Genomic DNA, 22465 nt, shown 5'->3' on the forward strand with positions numbered 1-22465 from the left:
ACTGATTACTGTATATTGTTTTGTATTAATCTTGATATACATTGATGTATATGGATATGCAGTTTATTGATATATATTGTAACAGTGAGGCAGTAATGACGTCAGGAAATAGGAGTGTTACTGTACGACATTATCACAGTTCAGTATGTACCTCAATTTTAAGATTTGGGTCATTTTGGGTAGAGCTGTCAAAGTTAACACATTCATTCTAGATAAATACAGAAATAATCACGCACTTTATTTGAAGGCACATGTTCCCTTAGCTTACAGGCGGATGGTGATCTGAAAGGTGTGTTGTTATTTGGTCAGTGATGAGGTCAATGCACACGTCAATGCAAAGATGAGTGGGGAGACCCACTGGTGTACCCACTAGTTAATTTGATTTCAAAATACTACGGTGTCAAAACAGTTCCATAGTCCGTGCCCATATAAACGATTAACTGTTTCTCACTTTCTCTACGGCGATGCGCACAATCTTCCTCCCTTTTCGTACTTGGGGATTACATACACAGCCTGGCAACTCCCTTCCTTTCTGATCGGTCTCTTTAAACACCAATGTCTTCGGTGATTACCCAATCCGTGGCGACTCTAAGTTTTAAGTCAATAAATGTTGTGCATTTAAGTCAAACATCAAACATGTTTCCTGTATGACATTCTCTTAATGTTTGTGTATTGATTAAATAGAATTTAAATAATATACATGCAATCAATTTCCCGTACTGAACAACTTTGAATTTGTGTTGTTTTATTATTAGGGGCCACGTAGCCTAATGTTTTTGTTGTTCTCATGTCCAAAGTAGCTAAAATGACCTAGTTGCTCTCCGTGGTGCTGAAACTTGTAAGCTCGGCATGTGTATGTTAATAATACTACTAATAATAATAATAGATTAGATTTATATAGCCCTTTTCTAGACATTCAATTTTGTTAAATCATGTTGTGATGAGCTTTAGTATTTGGGTTTAAAAGGCCCTGCCCCAGACACTGATTCGCTCTGCTAGTGTTTAGAATGTTTGTTTTTTGTAAATTATGTAATGTACATCTTTGTTTAAATAGTTCTCATCTTTGTTTACGTACTGCACATCTTTTTGTAAATATTTTACGTCTTTGTGTACATATTTCATGTCTTTGTGTATGTATTTCTCTTATTTCTGTACGTATATCATGTCTTCGTTGACATATTTCATGTCTTTGTTTACGTTTTCCACGACTTTAATAATAATAAAGATGGGTTGGATTTACATTGAGCTTTTCTGGACACTAAAATCGCTTTTTATTGAGAACTGAGAATCCATCATTCATTCACCCTACATTGTTTAAAAAAAAGTCTGCACAATTTACGGTAAAATACCAGCAGCATGTGGTTGCCAGGAATTTACCGTTAAAAAAATACAGTCACAATGTATAGGACATTACAGTATGTCAGTGGTTCTTAACCTTGTTGGAGGTACCGAACCCCACCAGTTTCATATGCACATTCACCGAACCCTTCTTTAGTGAAAAATAACCTTTTTTTTTTTTTTTTCAAATTCAAGACAAAGTTATATGTTTTTGGTAACACTTTAGTATGGGGAACACATTCTAAGTAACAAAGACTTAATTTAGAGTTATTTGGACACTAGCGGAACATATTCTAAGTAATAAAGACTTAATTTAGAGTTATTTGGTTAGGGTTAGGGTTAGAGGGTTAGGGTTATAATAAGGCCATGCCGAATAAGGCATTAATACCGTATTTTCCGCACTATAAGGCGCACCTAAAAACCACAAATGTTCTCAAAAGCTGACAGTGCGCCTTATAACCCGGTGCGCTTTATTACGATTCATTTTCATAAAGTTTCGATCTCGCAACTTCGGTAAACAGCCGCCATCTTTTTTCCCGGTAGAACAGGAAGCGCTTCTTCTTCTACGCAAGCAACCGCCAAGGAAAGCATCCGCCCCCATAGAACAGGAAGCGCTTCTTCTTCTACCCGCCCCCGGAAGAAGAAGAAAAAACGCGCGGATATCACCGTACGTTTCATTTCCTGTTTACATCTGTAAAGACCACAAAATGGCTCCTACTAAGCGATCCGGTTCATAAAAAGACGCAATCTCTCCATCCGCACACGGATTACTACCGTATTTCACAGCAACTGAACCGCACTGTGGAACGGGAGCACGTACGGTGAATATTCGCACCACAGGGAATGAGAAGTCATCCTTCACTGTGGTTCTAGCTTGCCATGCTAACTTCCACCCATGGTGATATTCAAAAGGAAGACCTTGCCAAAAGAGACCTTTCCAGCCGGCGTCATCATAAAAGCTAACTCGAAGGGATGGATGGATGAAGAAAAGATGAGCGAGTGGTTAAGGGAAGTTTACGCGAAGAGGCCGGGTGGCTTTTTTCACACAGCTCCGAAGGCGAACACACCTTCACTAAGACGGGCAGACAGCCTCGGACGACATACGCCAACATTTGCCAGTGGATCGTAAATGCCTGGGCAGATATTTCGGTCACAACTGTGGTCCGAGCTTTCCGGAAGGCAGGATTCACAGAACAACAGCGACACTGACTCCCGATGACTTCTACGAGACGGAACCGGCCATTTTGGATACCACGCTTGCGCAACTTTTCAATTCGGACACCGAAGACGAAGAATTCGAAGGATTTACGAATGAAGAATAACTTCAGAAGGTGAGCGCTATGTTTATTTTGTGTGTTGTGACATTAACGTTCGAGCAACATTATGTTACTATTGCTCTACACCATTTTGAATTTTACTATGTTTGTGATTGCACATTTGCGTACATTTTGGGACAGAGTTGTTAGAACGCTGGTTTTCAATATATTATTAAAGTTTGACTGAACTATCTGACTGTTTTTTTGACATTCACTTTAGCGCAGCGTTTTTTTGACATTCACTTTAGCGCAGCGTAGGCGCGGCTTATAGTCCGGGGCGGCTTATTGGTGGACAAAATTATGAAATATGTAATTCATAGAAGGTGCGGCTAATAATCCGGTGCGCCTTATAGTGCGGAAAATACGGTAAGTACTTAATAATGACTAGTTAAGAGCCAATATGTTACTAATTTGCATCTTAATAAGCAACTAGTTAATGGTGAATATGTTCCCCATACTAAAGTGTTACCATGTTTTTTTACTGGTGCATAAAGTGAACCGTGCATAAACATCACCTTGTTCAAACAACAAAACCAACACAGTGCATAAACTGACAACAAATTACACACCTGCAAACCAGTCAGCTGTTGCCGTATCAGTAATACGCCGGTAGGGAGAAGTTTGTATTTGCACGATGAGTCGGGTGTGTTTTGACCTCCGCCGAACCCCTGAGGCCGACTCACCGAACCCCTAGGGTTTGATCGAACCCAGGTTAAGAACCACTGCAGTATGTTGATGTTGAATCCATTAATTTTACAGTTTATAACTGCTTTTGCTTATGGTAAATTATTATGAAAAAAACTGCAAAAAACCTAAAGAATTTACAGTAAAATACTGGCGGCAGTGTTTGCCAGCAATTTACCGTAATACAAATTAGGGCTACTTTTAATGTTGCCAATCAGCCTATCTCTAAGTGCATGTCTTTGGAGGTAGGAGGAAGCCGGAGTATCCGGAGAGAACCCATGCAATCACGGGGAGAACATGCAAACTCCACACAGAAAGATTCCTAGCCCGGGAAGTGAGGCATGAACGCAAACCATTGCTCCACCATGCTTGTCTGTTGCTAATACCAGTACCTGCAAAATGCCTGTGTTTCTGAGACATGTGGATTTTAACTTGAAAGTATTTGTACAACCTTTCACTGGACAACTCACAACATGGCCTTCCGCAAAGTGTTCGTTCCAGTGAGCTATTAAAAATTAGCCCTAAATGCTTCATGTCTGGTAAATAGCTGCTTGCAACCAGTTCCAACACACTTTAACACTTAGCGTGGTTCATTTCGATGCAGTTTACAATGAAGCACATAGACATAACCCCTCAATGTCTGAAACGACTTGCCACAAAAATACACATGTTGTTAGCCAAATGTTAACTAGCCTAATGCTTTAACACAAACCCTTAAAACAATTAAGGTATGCTTTAAATTTAAATGTGCTACCTGCAAAATCTTGAATCTAGTAATATTGTAAATTGTAGAGTATTTGAATGCTTATGACATTACATTATTTGCAAATGCATTGTACATTTTTCATTATTTTCACAGAAAATGTATTTGTTTTCTACGTATGTTAACCTTAATAATTTAGGTTTTTTACTGTTTCTTGGTTTGCAGGACTCCACTGCATTTTCCTATTGTGATAAATTACTTTTGATTTTCACTGTGTTTTACTGTTGCTATTTAACAATTGCTTGCAGTAGTTTTTACGGTAATTTTTTTACAGTGTACATTCACACTTTTAAAGGTGATAAGCTACAATTGTAGCACAGCTTCCCGAGACTGACGGAAACATGGCTCCCACCAAACATTAATTCACATTAATACGCCAGTGTGAGTGGAGCAAGGTAGGTAAAGTGTCTTGCCCATGGACACAACGGCAGTGACTAAGATGGAATCATACCAGAAACCTTAAAGTTTCTGGGCGGATGCTACACCATCTGAGCCACACTGTATTTCTCGTTTTTGTTTACGTATTTCAAGTTTTTGTTCACGTATTTCACCTCTTTGTTTATTGTATTTCATATTTTTGTTCACGTTTATAAGGTTTAGTGCATTTGTTTTCTTTGTTTACGTATTTTACGTTTTTAACGCATCACACTTCTTTATGTAGTTTACGTTTTTGTTCACGTTACATATTTCACATCTTTGTTAATTAATTTTACTTCTTTGTTAACGTATTTCATGTCTTTGTTTACATATTTCACCAGGAAGTCCAAGTTATCCCAAACAGGAAACAAAGTAGGGTTTTTAAGCTCTGGTTTCGTCTTGGCTTCTCCTGCTCGCCAAAGGCAGCACTGTATTTGATTAGTGAGTAGACGCCATTCTGTCCCTAACTTTTAACAAGTACTTTATGGGAAATCTGAAGTCCTCTGAATATTCTAAATTTTCAGTAACTGAAAAATTCGATTCCCCCGCACCCTGAGAGGTACAAGCGGTAGAAAATGGATGGATGGAATAATATGAACAAAGAGGATGGTCCCAATATCAATGTAGGCCAGTCAGTGCACCTGTGCCAAGTGTACTTTGATAATCCTCACTCCCTGACACCTTAATAGCTTTCGTTGGACACCAACAGCGGTTGCTTTCAGCTTAATGACGAACATGCTCATCTCCAATTTAGGCAAGTCCAGATCAAAGTCATGGGTGCAAAAGAAGAGGCTGGACCAGGCAGGTTACAAACGCTTGATCATCTCCTCCCTACATGAGTATTTCTTTGTCTTATATACCGTATTTTTCGGACTATAAAGCGCACTAGAAATCCTTTCATTTTCTCAAAACTCGTCAGTGCGCCTTATAACCCGGTGCGCCGAATGTACGGAATAAGTTTGGTTGTGCTTACCGACCTCGAAGCTATTTTATTTGGTACATGGTGTAATGATAAGTGTGACCATTAGATGGCAGTCACACATAAGAGATTTGTGTGGACTGCAATATGACTCAAGTAAACAACACCGAAATTGTATATGTTCCATTGAAAATATAGAACATTACACACGGCGCTCAAAAATCTAAAAAAAAAAATGTGTACGACTTTGGTAAGCTAAGAAACCGCACCGCTTGATGGATTGTACTGTGCTTCAACATACGAGTATTATTATGGTGTGTGTATAAGGTAAGACATATTATCTGCCGTTTTGTTTCGCAATATTATGCAAAAGCAACTTTTCTTACCTTCTTGTACCTGCTGATCTGTATTTGGGATCTCCATAAGTCCTGAAAATTTGCACGCGTCCACCTTTGTAGTCTGTACCAACCCCGTAGTCGATAAGCTTCTTCTTTTTCTCTATCTTCTTGTTATGGGACATTCATCCTCCGCTGTTGCCATTTCTAATATAAAGTAGTGTAAAGTTCTTACTTATATCTGCCAGTAAACTTGCCATGAAAGCGCTAAAACATACCGGTGTAGTGAGTTTACATTATTCACCCAAGGAACTTTAGTTATTAGAGAGTTCCGGTCGGACGGATTTTCACGGGACACATTTCCGGCGTTGTTGTTGTTGCGATGCTGCTCCGTTATTGATTGAAGTAAAGTCTGAATGTCATTAAAACAGTTAGCTCCATCTTTGGACACTTCTTACACTCCCGTCCTTGCACGCTACACCGCTACAACAAAGATGACGAGGAGAAGACGCTGTCGAAGGTGAGCCACTTAAATAGAACGCCCACAAAACGGCGGATCCTGAAGCGACTGTCAGAAAGTGGCTTAAAGATGATCTGTAAAACATAATATATGCAACATTTTGACCAAAGAACCACCATTACATATTATGTAGCACAAAGAAGTGTTTTACATTAAAACAATTTTTTTTTAAATATAACCCCTTTATAATCCGGAGACGGAGTCCCTAAGGTGGTCCACTGCTGGCTGCAGCGGTGCACTGGCAATTCCTGCGACACTATTGGTGCCAAATTGTACCAGCTCTTGCTGCTCCTTTGGATCAATCATCAGTGTGAAGAGGGGAGTCCTGCTGCATGGGCAACAGTTTGACCTCCATACTCCTCTGCCCTGGCTTGCGCCCTGGAGAGGTCACTCCAGCCTCGTGTCATAGCGTGGAAACAACAACGGGAAGCAACAGTCTACCGGTTATAAGCTACAATGCTCGATTGGCGTAGAGCATAGCGCCAGGGGTTGCTTCCGACGGTGGGAGAGATCCTTGAATTCCATTGGACAGCTACTGCCCGCCTTAAGCTGGGCAGCCCCCAGCCAATTAGGTGCTGTCCCGCCACAGTCTGCCTTCCTCATTGGGTGCATGGGGATTAGGAAAAAACCGACAAGCAGACTGCAAGACCTGCACCAAACAAGAAACAAAGTATGAAAAACAGGTGCCCAGTCCTAAAACTGGGACACCCGGACACTCAAACTATCTCCAAGACATCAGTGATGCTAGAAAAACGGCTGTCATTAACAATGAGCTACTGAGACTCCAGGTAGACATAGCTGCATTGCAAGAGACCCGCCTAACCGACTCGGGAACCCTCAAGGAGAAAGACTTTACCTTCTTCTGGCAAGGAGACCGCAGAGAGCATGGAGTTGGATTCGCTGTCAGGAACACCTTGTTAAAGATGGTTGAACCAGGAGACAAAGGATCCGAACGCCTGATGACACTCCACCTCCACACCTCTGATATCCCAGTGACCCTAGTCTGCGCATATGCCCCCACTCTAATGTCTACAGCAGTATTTAAGGATCCATTTTATGCCAACTTGAATGACGTCATCAAGAACATTCCACCCAAGGAACATCTCATCATCCTTGGTGACTTCAATGCGAGAGTGGGTGCTGACCATGACTCATGGCCTTCCTGTCTTGGACACTTCGGAGTTGGCAAGGTCAATGAGAACGGGCAATGGCTACTGGAGTTCTGTTCTTACCATAGCCTTTGTGTGACCAACTCCTACTTTCAGACGAAACCACAGCACAAGGTAACATGGCGCCATCCCCGCTCAAAGCATTGGCATCAGCTAGACATGATCCTGATCCGACAAGCCAGCCTCAAGTTTGTGCTCGTTACTCGTAGTTACCACAGTGCAGACTGTGACACCGACCATTCACTCGTCTGTTGCAAGATCAGGCTACAACCAAAAATGTTTCACAACTCCAAACAGAAAGACAAGCCCCACCCGCATTGATTCCACCAGCATGCATCTTCCAGAGAAAGTAGAAGAGTTTGCTAAGTCCCTTAACAACATCCTATCTGAAGAACACCAGCACTACTCCGCCTCCGAGAAATGGGGCCACCTCAGGGAGGCCATTCAGGAAACAGCCCTGGCAACCTTTTCGGCATCTTCTTTGCCCAGCTCATCAAACATGCTTTTGGGACTGCAACAGAAGGTGTATATCTACGTACCAGATCTGACGGCCGACTTTTCAACCTAGCCCGTCTTAAAGCAAGGACCAAAGTCCGTGAGACAATCATCCGGGACATGCTCTATGCTGATGATGCCGCCATCATTTCGCACACTGAACAAGAACTCCAGTGCCTTATGGACAAATTCTATCAGGCCTGCAAAGACTTCGGGCTTACCATCAGCCTAAAAAAGACCAATGTGCTGAGTCAGGAAGCGGACACTCCACCAGCCATCACAATCGATGAGTACCAACTCGAAGCCGTACACCAATTCACATACAGTACCTGGGATCCACCTTCAGTGACAATCTGTCCCTTGATGGTGAGATCAACAAACGTATCGGCAAAGCTGCCACAACCTAGGGCGCCTCACGACCCAAGTCTGGGAGAACCGGAAGCTGACAACTCCTACCAAGGTGGCAGTGTACAACGCCTGCATTGTCAGCACTCTTCTCTATGGCAGCGAAACATGGACAACATACTCCAAACAGGAGCGCAAACTGAACACCTTCCACATGCGCTGCCTTCGCCGCATCCTCGGCATCCATTGGAGTGACAAGGTGACGAATGCCCAGGTCCTCGAACGCGCTAGTCTTCCTACCATGTTCACGCTGCTCAGACAATGCAGGCTGCGTTGGCTCGGCCACGTGTGCCGTATGGAGGATGGACGTATCCCAAAAGACATCCTGTATGCCGGACTTGCCTCTGGCAAGAGATCGGTTGGCCGGCCAAAACTGCGCTTCAAGGATGTCTGCAAGCGGGACATGAAAGCCCTGGACATAAACACTGAACATTGGGAAGATGCAGCGGCTGACCGCAGCAAATGGCGCAGTGTCCTTCACAAACAGCTGAAGACTGGCGAGGAAAAGATCCATGCCACAGCCAATGAAAAAAGAACCAAGCGGAAGACACGCACTCCCGCAGTTGTGCCTTCCGGCTACATCTGCAGTAAATGCGACCGTGTTTGCTTCTCCCACATCGGACTCATCAGCCACAGCAGGCGTTGTCGCTGAGTTTAAACTTAACCTCTGGACTGGCGCAGTTTCCATAGTCATTAAGACTGATGATGAATCCCTTGCGCTTTTTGTATGAAAAAAGACCTGAATAGACCCGCTCATTGGCAGTGTGCCTTGTAATCTGGTGCGCCCTACGGTCCGGAAAATATGGGTAATTCTTTTTGTTTTTCATGATTTTTTTGTTCAAAAGTCAAGTCAAGATAATGCATGTAACCTGCTAATCTTTTTTTTTTTTTTTTCCAGATATAGGCACACTGTCACAAATAGTATTTATTGTTTTATAAAAATAAAAAAAAGAATTGTCCCTTCAAATGAATCTCTGATGAATATTTCCAGCTTATATTGCCGCAATAAGTGGATGTTTAAAAGATGTCTTTCCTCCCTCTTCTGTGGTTGGCCTACTTTCCAGCTTGTGTATGTCAGCCTCTGTGAGAGCATCCAACAACATTCTTTAGGCTTGAGGTGAGCAGCGTTAAATAAATCTACTAATTAACACATCTGCAATACAGATAAAACAAGAGTAGGCAGGGGAACATTGTACATTATTGCTTCAAGGGTATGTCGTTTGTTGCGTTTAATGAGATACACAAGAACACTGATGTTGCATACAGAGAAATTTCACTTGCTGAATTATGCGTCAGCGGCTCACAGTCTGCACTTTTACTGACTCCATGACCTACTTTCTTCTTTTTTGATCTGCTTCTCTACTTTATCCTCATCTTTTTTTCATGTAGGGCTGAACACTGTAGAGATGTCTGCAGAAAGGACATGAAACTGTCGGGCATCAATGTGGATACTTGGAAAAGATGCGCACGTGACCGCTGAGGACCATCTTCCCCAAAAGTCCCAAAAGATCCACAATAGTCCTTCGGTCCTAAAGTTGGCCAAAAAAGACTTACTGTGTGACTTAGTGGCTTATAAAGACTTTAAATGTGTATAATATTTATATGTACAAAACCCAAAACCAGTGAAGTTGGCACGTTGTGTAAATCGTAGATAAAACCAGAATACAATGATTTGAAAAGCCTTTTCAACTTATATTCAATTGAATAGACTGCAAAGACAACATATTTAATGTTTGAACTGAGAAACACATTTTTTTTTTTTTGCAAATAATCATTAACTTAGAAATTAATGGCACCAACACATTGCAAAAAAGTTGGCACAGGGGCATTTTTACCACTGTGTTACATGGCCTTTCCTTTTAACAACACTCAGTAAACGTTTGGGAACTGAGGAGACCAATTTTTGAAGCTTTTCAGGTGGAATTATTTTCCCATTCTTGCTTGATGTACAGTTTCTGGGTGTTGTTGGTAAATGGCTTTGGCTTTGCATAGTAGAGTTTTAACTTGCACTTACAGATGTAGTGACGAGCTGACAGTGGTTTTCTGAAGTGTTCCTCAGCCCATGTGGTGATATCCTTTACACACTGATGTCGGTTTTTGATGCAGCACTGCCTGAGGGATCAAAGGTCACGGGCATTGCCGCTTAGGTGCAGTGATTTCTCCAGATTCCCTGAACATTTTGATGATATCCCTAAATATCTTGCAATAGCTCGTTGAGAAATGTTGTTCTTAAACTGTTGGACAATTTTCTCACGCATTTGTTCACCAAGTGGTGACCCTCGCCCCATCCTTGTTTGTGAATGACTGAGCATTTCATGGAAGCTGCTCTCATACCAAATCATGGCACCCACCTGTTCCCAATTAGCCTGTTCACCTGTGGGATGTTCCAAATAAGTGTGTGATGAGCATTCCTCAACTTTCTCAGTCTTTTTTGCCACTTGTGCCAGCTTTTTTAAATTAAATGTTGCAGGCGTCAATATCCACATGAGCTAATATTTGCAAAAAATAACAAAGTTTACCAGTTCGAATGTTAAGTATTTTGTCTTTGAAGTCTATTCAATTGAATATAGGTTGAAAAGGATTTGCAAATCATTGTATTCTGTTTTTATTTACAATTTACACAACGTGCCAAATTCACCGGTTTTGGGTTTTGTACATGAAAAGAGTTACAGATAATACATGTGATCTGTATCATTTCACTCATGCATGATCGGGATCGGCAGCATAAAAACCGTGTTCGGAACATCTCTATATTGTACAGCTGAAAGGTATTAAATTGAGTCATCTGACATCGGCCCATGTGTCCTTCTCTGAGAGGACCACTTTCTGGGCAGAGTGTGACAAATAACCGCTAGAAGCTGAGTTATTTCCCCCCCCCCCGTCCTCACCGGTATTTGAGTGACAGACATGTTCGCCAATCAGAACTGTCTCAAGTCGGGACTCACCAGTATGCTTGCATGTTCTAAATAAACTCAAACTCAACTCAACTCACCGGTGTATAACAAAAATTAGGAGGAAAAAAATATGATCAAAAAGCCAAATGTACCATTCTGGGAATATTTCAGCTTCAAATCGGATGGGCAATTCTTGCTCATCAACACAAACGAAGGCGCGAGAATGTGGTGATCATGTGGTGGCAATAAATAAAAAGACAACACCACCTAAAAAGGAAGGGAATTGATAAAAAATTTCCGGTTCTGATTCCATTTTTGATTCTGCTTAAAGGTTTGGTTCCTTAACGGTTTTCTTATCGATTCTTATTTGGAAAAAAAGGTGGGTTCGCCTCAATTTGGTTTAGTTTAGAGGTAAAATGACCTTAGACAGCCTACAGTGAGGTCACATACACGTAGCATAGAGGAAAAAAATGTACTTAAAAAAAAAAGTAATAAATAATTATTATAGAATTTAGAATGTAACAAAATAAATAATAGAAATTACACAAGAATGTAACATTTAGTAACATGATATTAACTTATTACATGCAAAGTAAGATATATCATGCCTTTATTTGTTTTAATTGTGATTATTATGGCTTACAGTTTATGAAAACCTTGAATTGAAAATCTCAGAAAATTTAAACCAAGATCATCAAAATTATAATAAATGCGTGACATATCTCACTTTGCATGAATGAGTGTACATCACATATTAGTTGCACATTTGAAGTTAATTGCTGACATGAATGGACTTTTACACCATATTCTAATTGTTTGAGTTTCACCTGTATAACATAATGACTGAGAGAAAATCTGGTTGGAGAAAAACATGCAACTTTTCTGACTACAGTTGAACATTCACCTACCGAAAATGCAAACTTTTGACCACAAACTTAGTCGCTGCTCGGTGACAGACGTGAACAGGCGGGAACTGCCCGCCTCGGAGCCAGTCAGAATCTGTTTCTGGTCATGCTCAATGAGAAGGCATTCATTTCAATTGAACAAATAATAGCGCTGACATGCTAGGAGGTGAGTTAGCACCTGTTGTATTCAGATGACGTGCTAGCGTTACTAATACTGGGATGAGATTGGAGAGGTTTAAAACGGGCATTTCATTTATAATTGTTGCATGCTGTGTGTTCCAATGTTTCAGCATATTACTCGCATGTCCTCCTCTTGAAGAAATAGCAGCCTTATAATTATTACAAGTAGCGCTCTTGCAATCTTATATTAGTGTTTGTTTCCACCAAGTATCGCCATCTTGAGATCCGATGTCACTGCGCAGTACGTACGTTGCGTAATGACATCATCATCACCCGGAAGCATCAATAGAGAATCGCTTGACAAAATCCAAGGAATCGATACAGTGGGAACCGGTTCTGAACAAGAACAGGTTTTCAATTCCCATCCCTACCATTTAGTTTTTCCAACTTGGAAAAAATGCACTTTAAGATGTTCCACATTTATTTAAGTTCCATTTTTGCTTAGAGAAATGAGAGTCCATTTTTATTATTTGTTTGTTTATTTATTTAGGATAACTAAGTTATATTTACCTTCCAATTACAGTACAATGGTGAACAGTAAAGATAAATAAAAGTTTATATCCTTTTAAACTTAATTATTATAGATTATGATGACATTACACTGTAACTACTATATAGTTTTTATCGTTTAATTTATTCAACAATGCCAATAGTAAGACTTAGACTAGACTTCCTTTTTATTGTCATTCAAATTTGAACTTTACAGCACAGATAAGAACAACATTTTGTTACATAAGCTCATGGTAGTGCAGGATAAAAAGCAATACGGTGCATATATAAATAAATAAATATATATAAATAATATATAAATATATATATAAAATAAATAAATATATATAAATAAATAAATAGATTACTGTACAGATAAATATATTGCACTTTTTCACGTGCGTCCACGTTTATGGATGTATGTTATATTGTCTTTTTTTATTCCAGCGAGTTAATCCATTTTGGGGGGAGTTGAGGGGATAATTTGATTATGATGCGTTCAAGAGTCTTACGGCCTGAGGGAAGAAGCTGTTACAGAACCTGGAGGTTCTGCTTCGGAGGCTGCGGAACCTCTTTCTAGAGTCCAGCAGTGAAAACAGTCCTTGGTGGGGGTGGGAGGAGTCTTTGCAGATTTTCTGAACCCTGGTCAGGCAGTGGCTTTTTGCGATCTCTCTTATATAAACAAACACTAAAGATATTTGACCAAAAACCAATTAAGCATCATCACTGCCTTATCACTCAATATTACTCTATAATTTTATTATTGAATGTATCAAAAGTGATGAATATTTAATGGACCACAATGGAAACAAGCCTTTTGGCTTTTTGTGCCATCAATTTGCTTTTTTAAAGCATTACATGGATTAAATTATTTAAGATGTTAATACTCTTCTCAATCAATCAATCAATCAATCAATCAATCAATCAATGTTATAGTTAGAAAGCAGTGTGTTAGATGCAGATTCTGATGATTATTATTATGCACACCACGCCAGTCCTCCACCATGAAGCAGCCGCTTTGCTGCTGACTCCGCCTCTCAGCTCTGCAGCAGCAGGATGTTTTTCTGACCTACTTTTCAACTCTCATTTCCACACTCACGTTCTTTGTGTCATTCATCTTCCATTGTTGATCTAAAACCTTCCTTTTGTCCTCGATGTGAATATGCGTTTGATCATCTACGCTGGTTATTGATCCATCACCAACAATCTTTGTTAATGTGAAGGATTTATGATAACAATCAAGCTGCTTAGTGAAAGTGTTAAGATCATTAAGTGATGATTATGTGATAGTTATGAATATTAATGATTGAGCCCTGCTCCTAATTTCAATACAAGTATAAACAGTAAAATGATCATGTGATGTTCTACAATGCTACGACACGTTTCAGTCGACGTCCTTCAGTTGGCTGCCTCACGTCGACTGAAACGTTGTTGACTTAAGTGGAATGATGCATTGCCGCCACCGCTGCTGCCCACTGCTCCCCTCACCTCCCAGGGGGTGATCAAGGGTGATGGGTCAAATGCAGAGAATAATTTCGCCACACCTAGTGTGTGTGTGACAATCATTGGTACTTTAACTGTAACTTAAAATCATCAACAGAATGGTCAATAATCATTTTTGGTGATGTTTTTGTCCTTCATTTGTGCATCGATTCATCTACTTGACTACTAAAACCGGTGACCACAGATGAGGCGCTAGCTGTACAAAGTCGGGACCCAGGGTGGACCACTCATCTGTGCATCAGTTGGGGACGTCTGAGCTGTCTCCACTCAAGATGATCTCCTGCTGGCCCCACTATGGACTGGACTCTCACACTATTATGTTAGATCTACTATGGACTGGACTCTCACACTATTATGTTAGATCAGTGGCCAGTGGTTCTTAACCTGGATTCGATCGAACCCTAGGGGTTCGGTGAGTCGGGCTCAGGGGTTCGGCAAAGGTCAAAACACACCCGACTCATCGTGTAAATAAAAACTTCTCCCTATCGGCGTATTACGGATACGGCAACAGCTGAAGTCACACTGATTTGCAGGTGTGTAATTTTGTTGTGAGTTTATGCACTGTGTTGGTTTTGTTCTTTGAATAAGGTGATGTTCATGCACGGTTCATTTTGTGCATCAGTTAAAAAAACATGGTAACACTTTAGTATGGGGAACATAGTCACCATTAATTAGTTGCTTATTAACATGCAAATTAGTAACATATTGGCTCTTAACTAGTCATTATTACGTACTTATTAATGCCTTATTCGGCATGGCCTTATTATAACTAACTCTCTAACCCTAACCCTAACCAAATAACTCTAAATTAAGTCTTTGTTACTTAGAATATGTTTACCTGGTGTCCAAAAAAACTCTAAATTAAGTCTTTGTTACTTAGAATATGTTCCCCATACTAAAGTGTTACCAAAACATATAACTTTGTCTTGAATTTGGAAAAAAACATTTTATTTTACACTAAAGATAGTAAAGAAGGGTTCGGTGAATGCGCATATGAAACTGGTGGGGTTCGGTACCTCCAACAAGGTTAAGAACAACTGTGTTAGATCCACTATGGACTGTACTCTCACACTATTATGTTAGATCTACTATGAACTGGACTCTCACAATATTATGTTAGATCCACTATGGACTGGACTCTCACACTATTATGTTTGATCTACTATGGACTGGACTATCACACTATTATGCTAGATCCACTATGGACTGTACTCTCACACTATTATGTTAGATCTACTATGGACTGGACTCTCACACTATTATGTTAGATCTACTATGGACTGGACTCTCACACTATTATTTTAGATCCACTATGGACTGGTTTCACACACTATTATGTTAGATCCACTATGGACTGGACTCTCACACTATTATGTTAGATCCACTATGGACTGGACTCTCACACTATTATGTTAGATCTACTATGGACTGGATTCTCACAATATTATGTTAGATCCACTATGGACTGGATTCTCACACTATTATGTTTGATCTACTATGGACTGTACTCTCACACTATTATGTTAGATCTACTATGGACTGGACTCTCACACTATTATTTTAGATCCACTATGGACTGGTTTCACACACTATTATGTTAGATCCACTACGGACTGTACTCTCACACTATTATGTTAGATCCACTATGGACTGGATTCTCACACTATTATGTTAGATCTACTATGGACTGGACTCTCACAATATTATGTTAGATCCACTATGGACTGTACTCTCACACTATTATGTTAGATCCACTATGGACTGGACTCTCAAACTATTATGTTAGATCCACTATGGACTGGATTCTCAGACTATTATGTTTGATCTACTATGGAATGGACTCTCACACTATTATGTTAGATCCACTATGGACTGGATTCTCACACTATTATGTTAGATCTACTATGGACTGGACTCTCACACTATTATGTTAGATCCAGTATGGACTGGACTCTCACACTATTATGTTAAATCCACTATGGACTGGACTCTCACACTATTATGTTAGATCCACTATGGATTGGACTCTCACACTATTATGTTAGATCTACTATGGACTGGACTCTCACAATATTATGTTAGATCCACTATGGACTGGACTCCCACACTATTATGTTAGATCCACTATGGACTGGACTCTCACACTATTATGTTAGATTCACTATGGACTGGATTCTCACAATATTATGTTAGATCTACTATGGACTGGATTCTCACAATATTGTTTTAGATCTACTATGGACTGGACTCTCACACTATTATGTTAGATCCACTATGGACTGTACTCTCACACTATTATGTTAGATCCACTATGGACTGGTTTCACACACTATTATGTTAGATCCACTACGGACTGTACTCTCACACTATTATGTTAGATCCACTATGGACTGGATTCTCACACTATTATGTTAGATCTACTATGGACTGGACTCTCACAATATTATGTTAGATCCACTATGGACTGTACTCTCACACTATTATGTTAGATCCACTATGGACTGGACTCTCAAACTATTATGTTAGATCCACTATGGACTGGATGCTCAGACTATTATGTTTGATCTACTATGGAATGGACTCTCACACTATTATGTTAGATCCACTATGGACTGGATTCTCACACTATTATGTTAGATCTACTATGGACTGGACTCTCACACTATTATGTTAGATCCAGTATGGACTGGACTCTCACACTATTATGTTAAATCCACTATGGACTGGACTCTCACACTATTATGTTAGATCCACTATGGATTGGACTCTCACACTATTATGTTAGATCTACTATGGACTGGACTCTCACAATATTATGTTAGATCCACTATGGACTGGACTCCCACACTATTATGTTAGATCCACTATGGACTGGACTCTCACACTATTATGTTAGATTCACTATGGACTGGATTCTCACAATATTATGTTAGATCTACTATGGACTGGATTCTCACAATATTGTTTTAGATCTACTATGGACTGGACTCTCACACTATTATGTTAGATCCACTATGGACTGTACTCTCACACTATTATGTTAGATCCACTATGGACTATACTCTCACACTATTATGTTAGATCCACTATGGACTGTACTCTCACACTATTATGTTAGATCCACTATGGACTATACTACTACTATTACTAATATTACTAACTGTACTATCATTAATACTACCGCTATTACTACTAATAATAATATCAGTACTGCTATTACTATTAAAACTACTACTAATAACACTACTACTAATGATACTATGTATTTTATTACTACTACTACTATTAATAATAATAATTAATGATAATAATAATAATGATAATAATAATATTGAAATAATAATACTACTATTAATGATATGATTACGACTACTATTATTAATCATACTACTCTTACTACTACTAATACTACTACTAGTATTAATATTACTACCACTACAACTTGTATTACTTCTACTAATATTTCTAATACTATTGGCAATATTATACTACTCTTACTATGACTTATACTACTACTTATACTATTACTAGTGATATTACTACGACTTATACTGCTTTTACTATTTCTACTACTCATACTACTACTACTTCTAGTACTATTTTACTTCTAATACTACATATACATACTACTACTACTGATAATAATAATAATAATAACAGAAACAACAATAATAATAATAATACAATTATTAGTAATACTGATACTACCATTTATTTCCACAATTACTACTACTACTACTATTACTACTACCAATACTATTACTAACACTTTTACTATTACTACTAATAATAATGATAATAATTATAATGATGGTATTAATAATAATAATTATAACACAAGTAAGACTATTATTGTTACTACTAATAACACTACTAATATATTATTATTATTACTTATAGTAGTAGTTTTACCACCACTACTTCTACTACAACTGCTATTCCTACTACTACCACTATAATACTAGTACTAATACTAATGCCATCACTACTACTACTACTACTACTACTACTATTACTATCACTATAATACTAGTACTATTACTAATGCCATCACTACTAATACTAATGCCATCACTACTACTACTACTACTATTACAATCACTATAATACCAGTACTATTACTAATGCTATCACTACTACTACTACTACTACTACTACTACTAATACGAATACTACTTCTAATACTTATATTACCATTACCACTACTACTACTAGTACTGCTGCAGCTATTACTACTACTACTAATACTACCTTTACTAATAATGATACTACTGTAATACTGCTCTTACTACGACTACTGCAATTGCTAATACTGCTGTACTGCTTTTACTATTACTACGACTATTACTGCTTTGCTACTATTACTATTAGTAATACAACAACTACTACTACTGCTACTATTAGTACTACAAATACTGCCACTGATTCTATTACTATTAGTGCTATTACTTCTACTGTTAGGACTAATTCAGTAATTTGCAAAACACCCAAGCAATAATGATGAAGTAAACAGTACTACATCACATGTTGACATAAAGAGACCCATTTGAATCTCAAATCTAACATTGACCAGGACTTGATGACTTGACTGGTCGACATAAACATTGTTGACTTAACTGTAATTGAATAAAAACATGTGTGATGTTACATAAATATAACATTGTTTATGATTCATGTAATTTTATATGACATTTTTAGTGTAGAAAAATTCAATTTGAATTTGAATTGAAAAAAGAACATAGACTGATTCAAAATTATTTAAACTGTAACATTTATTGAGTGTTTTATTAGCATTGTCTCTTGTGACAAATCATTTCCACAGCAATGAAAACAAGCCAGCTAACTTGTTTTCTGTGACTTCATTGAAGACATATACACATAGTAAAAACTGTTGAATTGTAATATTTGACACACTATTGAAGCATTACAATTATTACCGTACATGGATTTAAAATGAATTCAAATAAGTTTTTAAAAATAAGATTGAAATTAGGGTGGTCCCAAAAAGGAGGGATTTTTCAAATTGACTGTGTGTCGGTTTTAAAAGTGCTCCCCCTCTGGTCAACATATGAAATAACATGTGTGTGTAAAAATGTGAAGTGTTCCCCCTCTGGTCAACATATGTAAAAACAAGTGTTTTTAAGAAATTGAAATGCGCCCCCTTTGGCCACAATTAATTTAAAAACATATATAGTACCGTATTTTCCGCACTATAAGGGGCACCTAAAAACCACACATTTTCTCAAAAGCTGACAGTGCGCCTTATAACCCGGTGCGCTTTATTACGATTCATTTTCATAAAGTTTCGATCTCGCAACTTCGGTAAACAGCCGCCATCTTTTTTCCCGGTAGAACAGGAAGCGCTTCTTCTTCTACGCAAGCAACCGCCAAGGAAAGCACCCGCCCCCATAGAACAGGAAGCGCTTCTTCTTCTACTGTAAGCAACCACCCGCCCCCGGAAGAAGAAGAAAAAACGCGCGGATATCACCGTACGTTTCATTTCCTGTTTACATCTGTAAAGACCACAAAATGGCTCCTACTAAGCGACAAGGATCCGGTTCATAAAAAGACGCAATCTCTCCATCCGCACACGGATTACTACCGTATTTCACAGCAACTGATATTCCTGTGAACCGCACTGTGGAACGGGAGCACGTACGGTGAATATTCGCACCACAGGGAATGAGAAGTCATCCTTCACTGTGGTTCTAGCTTGCCATGCTAACTTCCACCCATGGTGATATTCAAAAGGAAGACCTTGCCAAAAGAGACCTTTCCAGCCGGCGTCATCATAAAAGCTAACTCGAAGGGATGGATGGATGAAGAAAAGATGAGCGAGTGGTTAAGGGAAGTTTACGCGAAGAGGCCGGGTGGCTTTTTTCACACAGCTCCGAAGGCGAACACACCTTCACTAAGACGGGCAGACAGCGCCGGACGACATACGCCAACATTTGCCAGTGGATCGTAAATGCCTGGGCAGATATTTCGGTCACAACTGTGGTCCGAGCTTTCCGGAAGGCAGGATTCACAGAACAACAGCGACACTGACTCCGATGACTTCGACGAGACGGAACCGGCCATTTTGGATACCACGCTTGCGCAACTTTTCAATTCGGACACCGAAGACGAAGAATTCGAAGGATTTACGAATGAAGAATAACTTCAGAAGGTGAGCGCTATGTTTATTTTGTGTGTTGTGACATTAACGTTCGAGCAACATTATGTTGCTATTGCTCTACACCATTTTGAATTTTACTATGTTTGTGATTGCACATTTGCGTACATTTTGGGACAGAGTTGTTAGAACGCTGGTTTTCAATATATTATTAAAGTTTGACTGAACTATCTGACTGTTTTTTTGACATTCCCTTTAGCGCAGCGTAGGCGCGGCTTATAATCCGGGGCGGCTTATTGGTGGACAAAGTTATGAAATATGTAATTCATTGAAGGTGCGGCTAATAATCCGGTGCGCCTTATAGTGCGGAAAATACGGTATATAGAGACATACTGTAATAACTTGAAGTAAATAATGAAGATTAAAAACCAATTACTAACAAACATTTCAACAACAAAAACATAAAATAACTAAAAGCAGTATTTTTCTCACAACGTGTCGACTTTTTTCTTATAAAATTGGGAACAATTTCTCATATTCTTTCTGTTTCTGTAATATTGTAACATTTTCTCGTAAAATTATTACTTTTTAATGTAAAATTGTTACTTAATAATGCAAAATGGTGACATCTGTCATATAAAATTCTGACTTGTATCACAGTATTGCCAATTGTTTTTGTTGTTCTTGTAAAATAGTGAACTTTTTTTTGTAAAATTATGACTTTTGTCATACTTTTGCCAAGTAAAATTCTGAATATTATTATAACATTGCCAACATTTTAAAGTTTTCTTACACAGTTTTGACTTTTGTCGAGTAAAATTACGACCATTTTCATAAAATTGCCAAAATTGTAAGCTTTTCTTGTAAAATTGCGACTGTTATTGAGTAAAATTACAACTTTTATCATAATATTGCACAAACGTTAAGTTTTTCTTGTAAAATGTTGACTTGCGTTGAGTAAAATGACGACTTTTATTATAATGCTGCCAAAATTCTAAGTTTTTCCTGTGAAATTGTGACATCTTTCTTGTGAAATTCCAACCTATTCGTCACAACACGCTCTTTTATATTTGCATAGTATGTATATATTATTAATGTTGTAAATACACATCTTTATATATCTAGAAAGGGTGATCGTAAAGAGGTAGGCATTTTTCGGAGGTCCCAATAAGGTAACAAATACAAGAATGGTGTGTGTGTGTGTGTGTGTGTGTGTGTGTGTGTGTGTGTGTGTGTGTGTGTGTGTGTGTGTGTGTGTGTGTGTGTGTGTGTGTGTGTGTGTGTGTGTGTGTGTGTGCATGCATGAGAGCAGGTGTCCGTGTAGCCAATTATCACGTCTAAGAAGTGCAGAAACACCGTCTACTCACGGTTCAGTCCCACATCGTGGTAGGTGAGGATAGCAGGCTTGTTTCCTTTGGGCGCTCCACGGATCACAACATGCAGCATCCCGAAAGGAGTCTCAACATCATGTTCCTGTTAAATAGACAAAAACACCTTTTCTCACATGCTCTTTCACAAAGATCACCTGACTCTGAACAAAATCAACACATTTTATTTTAGCGCCTGGAAGGAAGATGATTCTCACTATTGTCAAGAGGCCATCAACCAAATGAGCACAACAGAACTTTTAAATAATAGTATAAAATAACATTTGAAAATTTGGGGTGTCCCGATCCCCTGTTGAAATCGGATATTAGGCAGAACAGGCATCAGCTTGCATGTAAAATGTCCGATACAAGCAGTCCTGCAGCAAATTTACTTGTGCAAAGCTGGACAGCTAATTAACATCTAAATGTCCTCTAATAAGCACACAAGGTTAGTCTTCTCTTCTATTTTACTGAAGTCCTTTGCAAAAGACTACATGGTACTGTAGGCTATAGGCTACTCGGAGCTAGCAGCTACACAACAGCTAAGCACACAATAGCACACAGGCCAGACATATGTAATATGTGTCTTTATTTGAACAATCATGTAGTCTAAAACATCACATTTGTCAATATAAACATGTATCAAATAAT

At 38.9% G+C, this 22465-nt stretch overlaps 1 protein-coding gene across 5 annotated transcripts in view; it reads right to left on the bottom strand.

Moving 5' to 3' along the window:
- The window catches only part of ndrg4 (NDRG family member 4), a 131685-nt gene that overhangs the window by 56695 nt on the left and 52525 nt on the right, over nucleotides 1–22465 (bottom strand). For all 5 annotated transcript variants that reach the window (XM_061928027.1, XM_061928026.1, XM_061928029.1 and 2 more), the window contains one exon: nucleotides 21815–21920. In XM_061928027.1, the coding sequence (XP_061784011.1) occupies nucleotides 21815–21920 (106 nt within the window). The remainder of the gene's footprint in view (nucleotides 1–21814; nucleotides 21921–22465) is intronic.

Source organism: Nerophis lumbriciformis, linkage group LG35 (genome assembly GCF_033978685.3).
Source record: "Nerophis lumbriciformis linkage group LG35, RoL_Nlum_v2.1, whole genome shotgun sequence".
Taxonomy (NCBI): Eukaryota; Metazoa; Chordata; class Actinopteri; order Syngnathiformes; family Syngnathidae; genus Nerophis; species Nerophis lumbriciformis.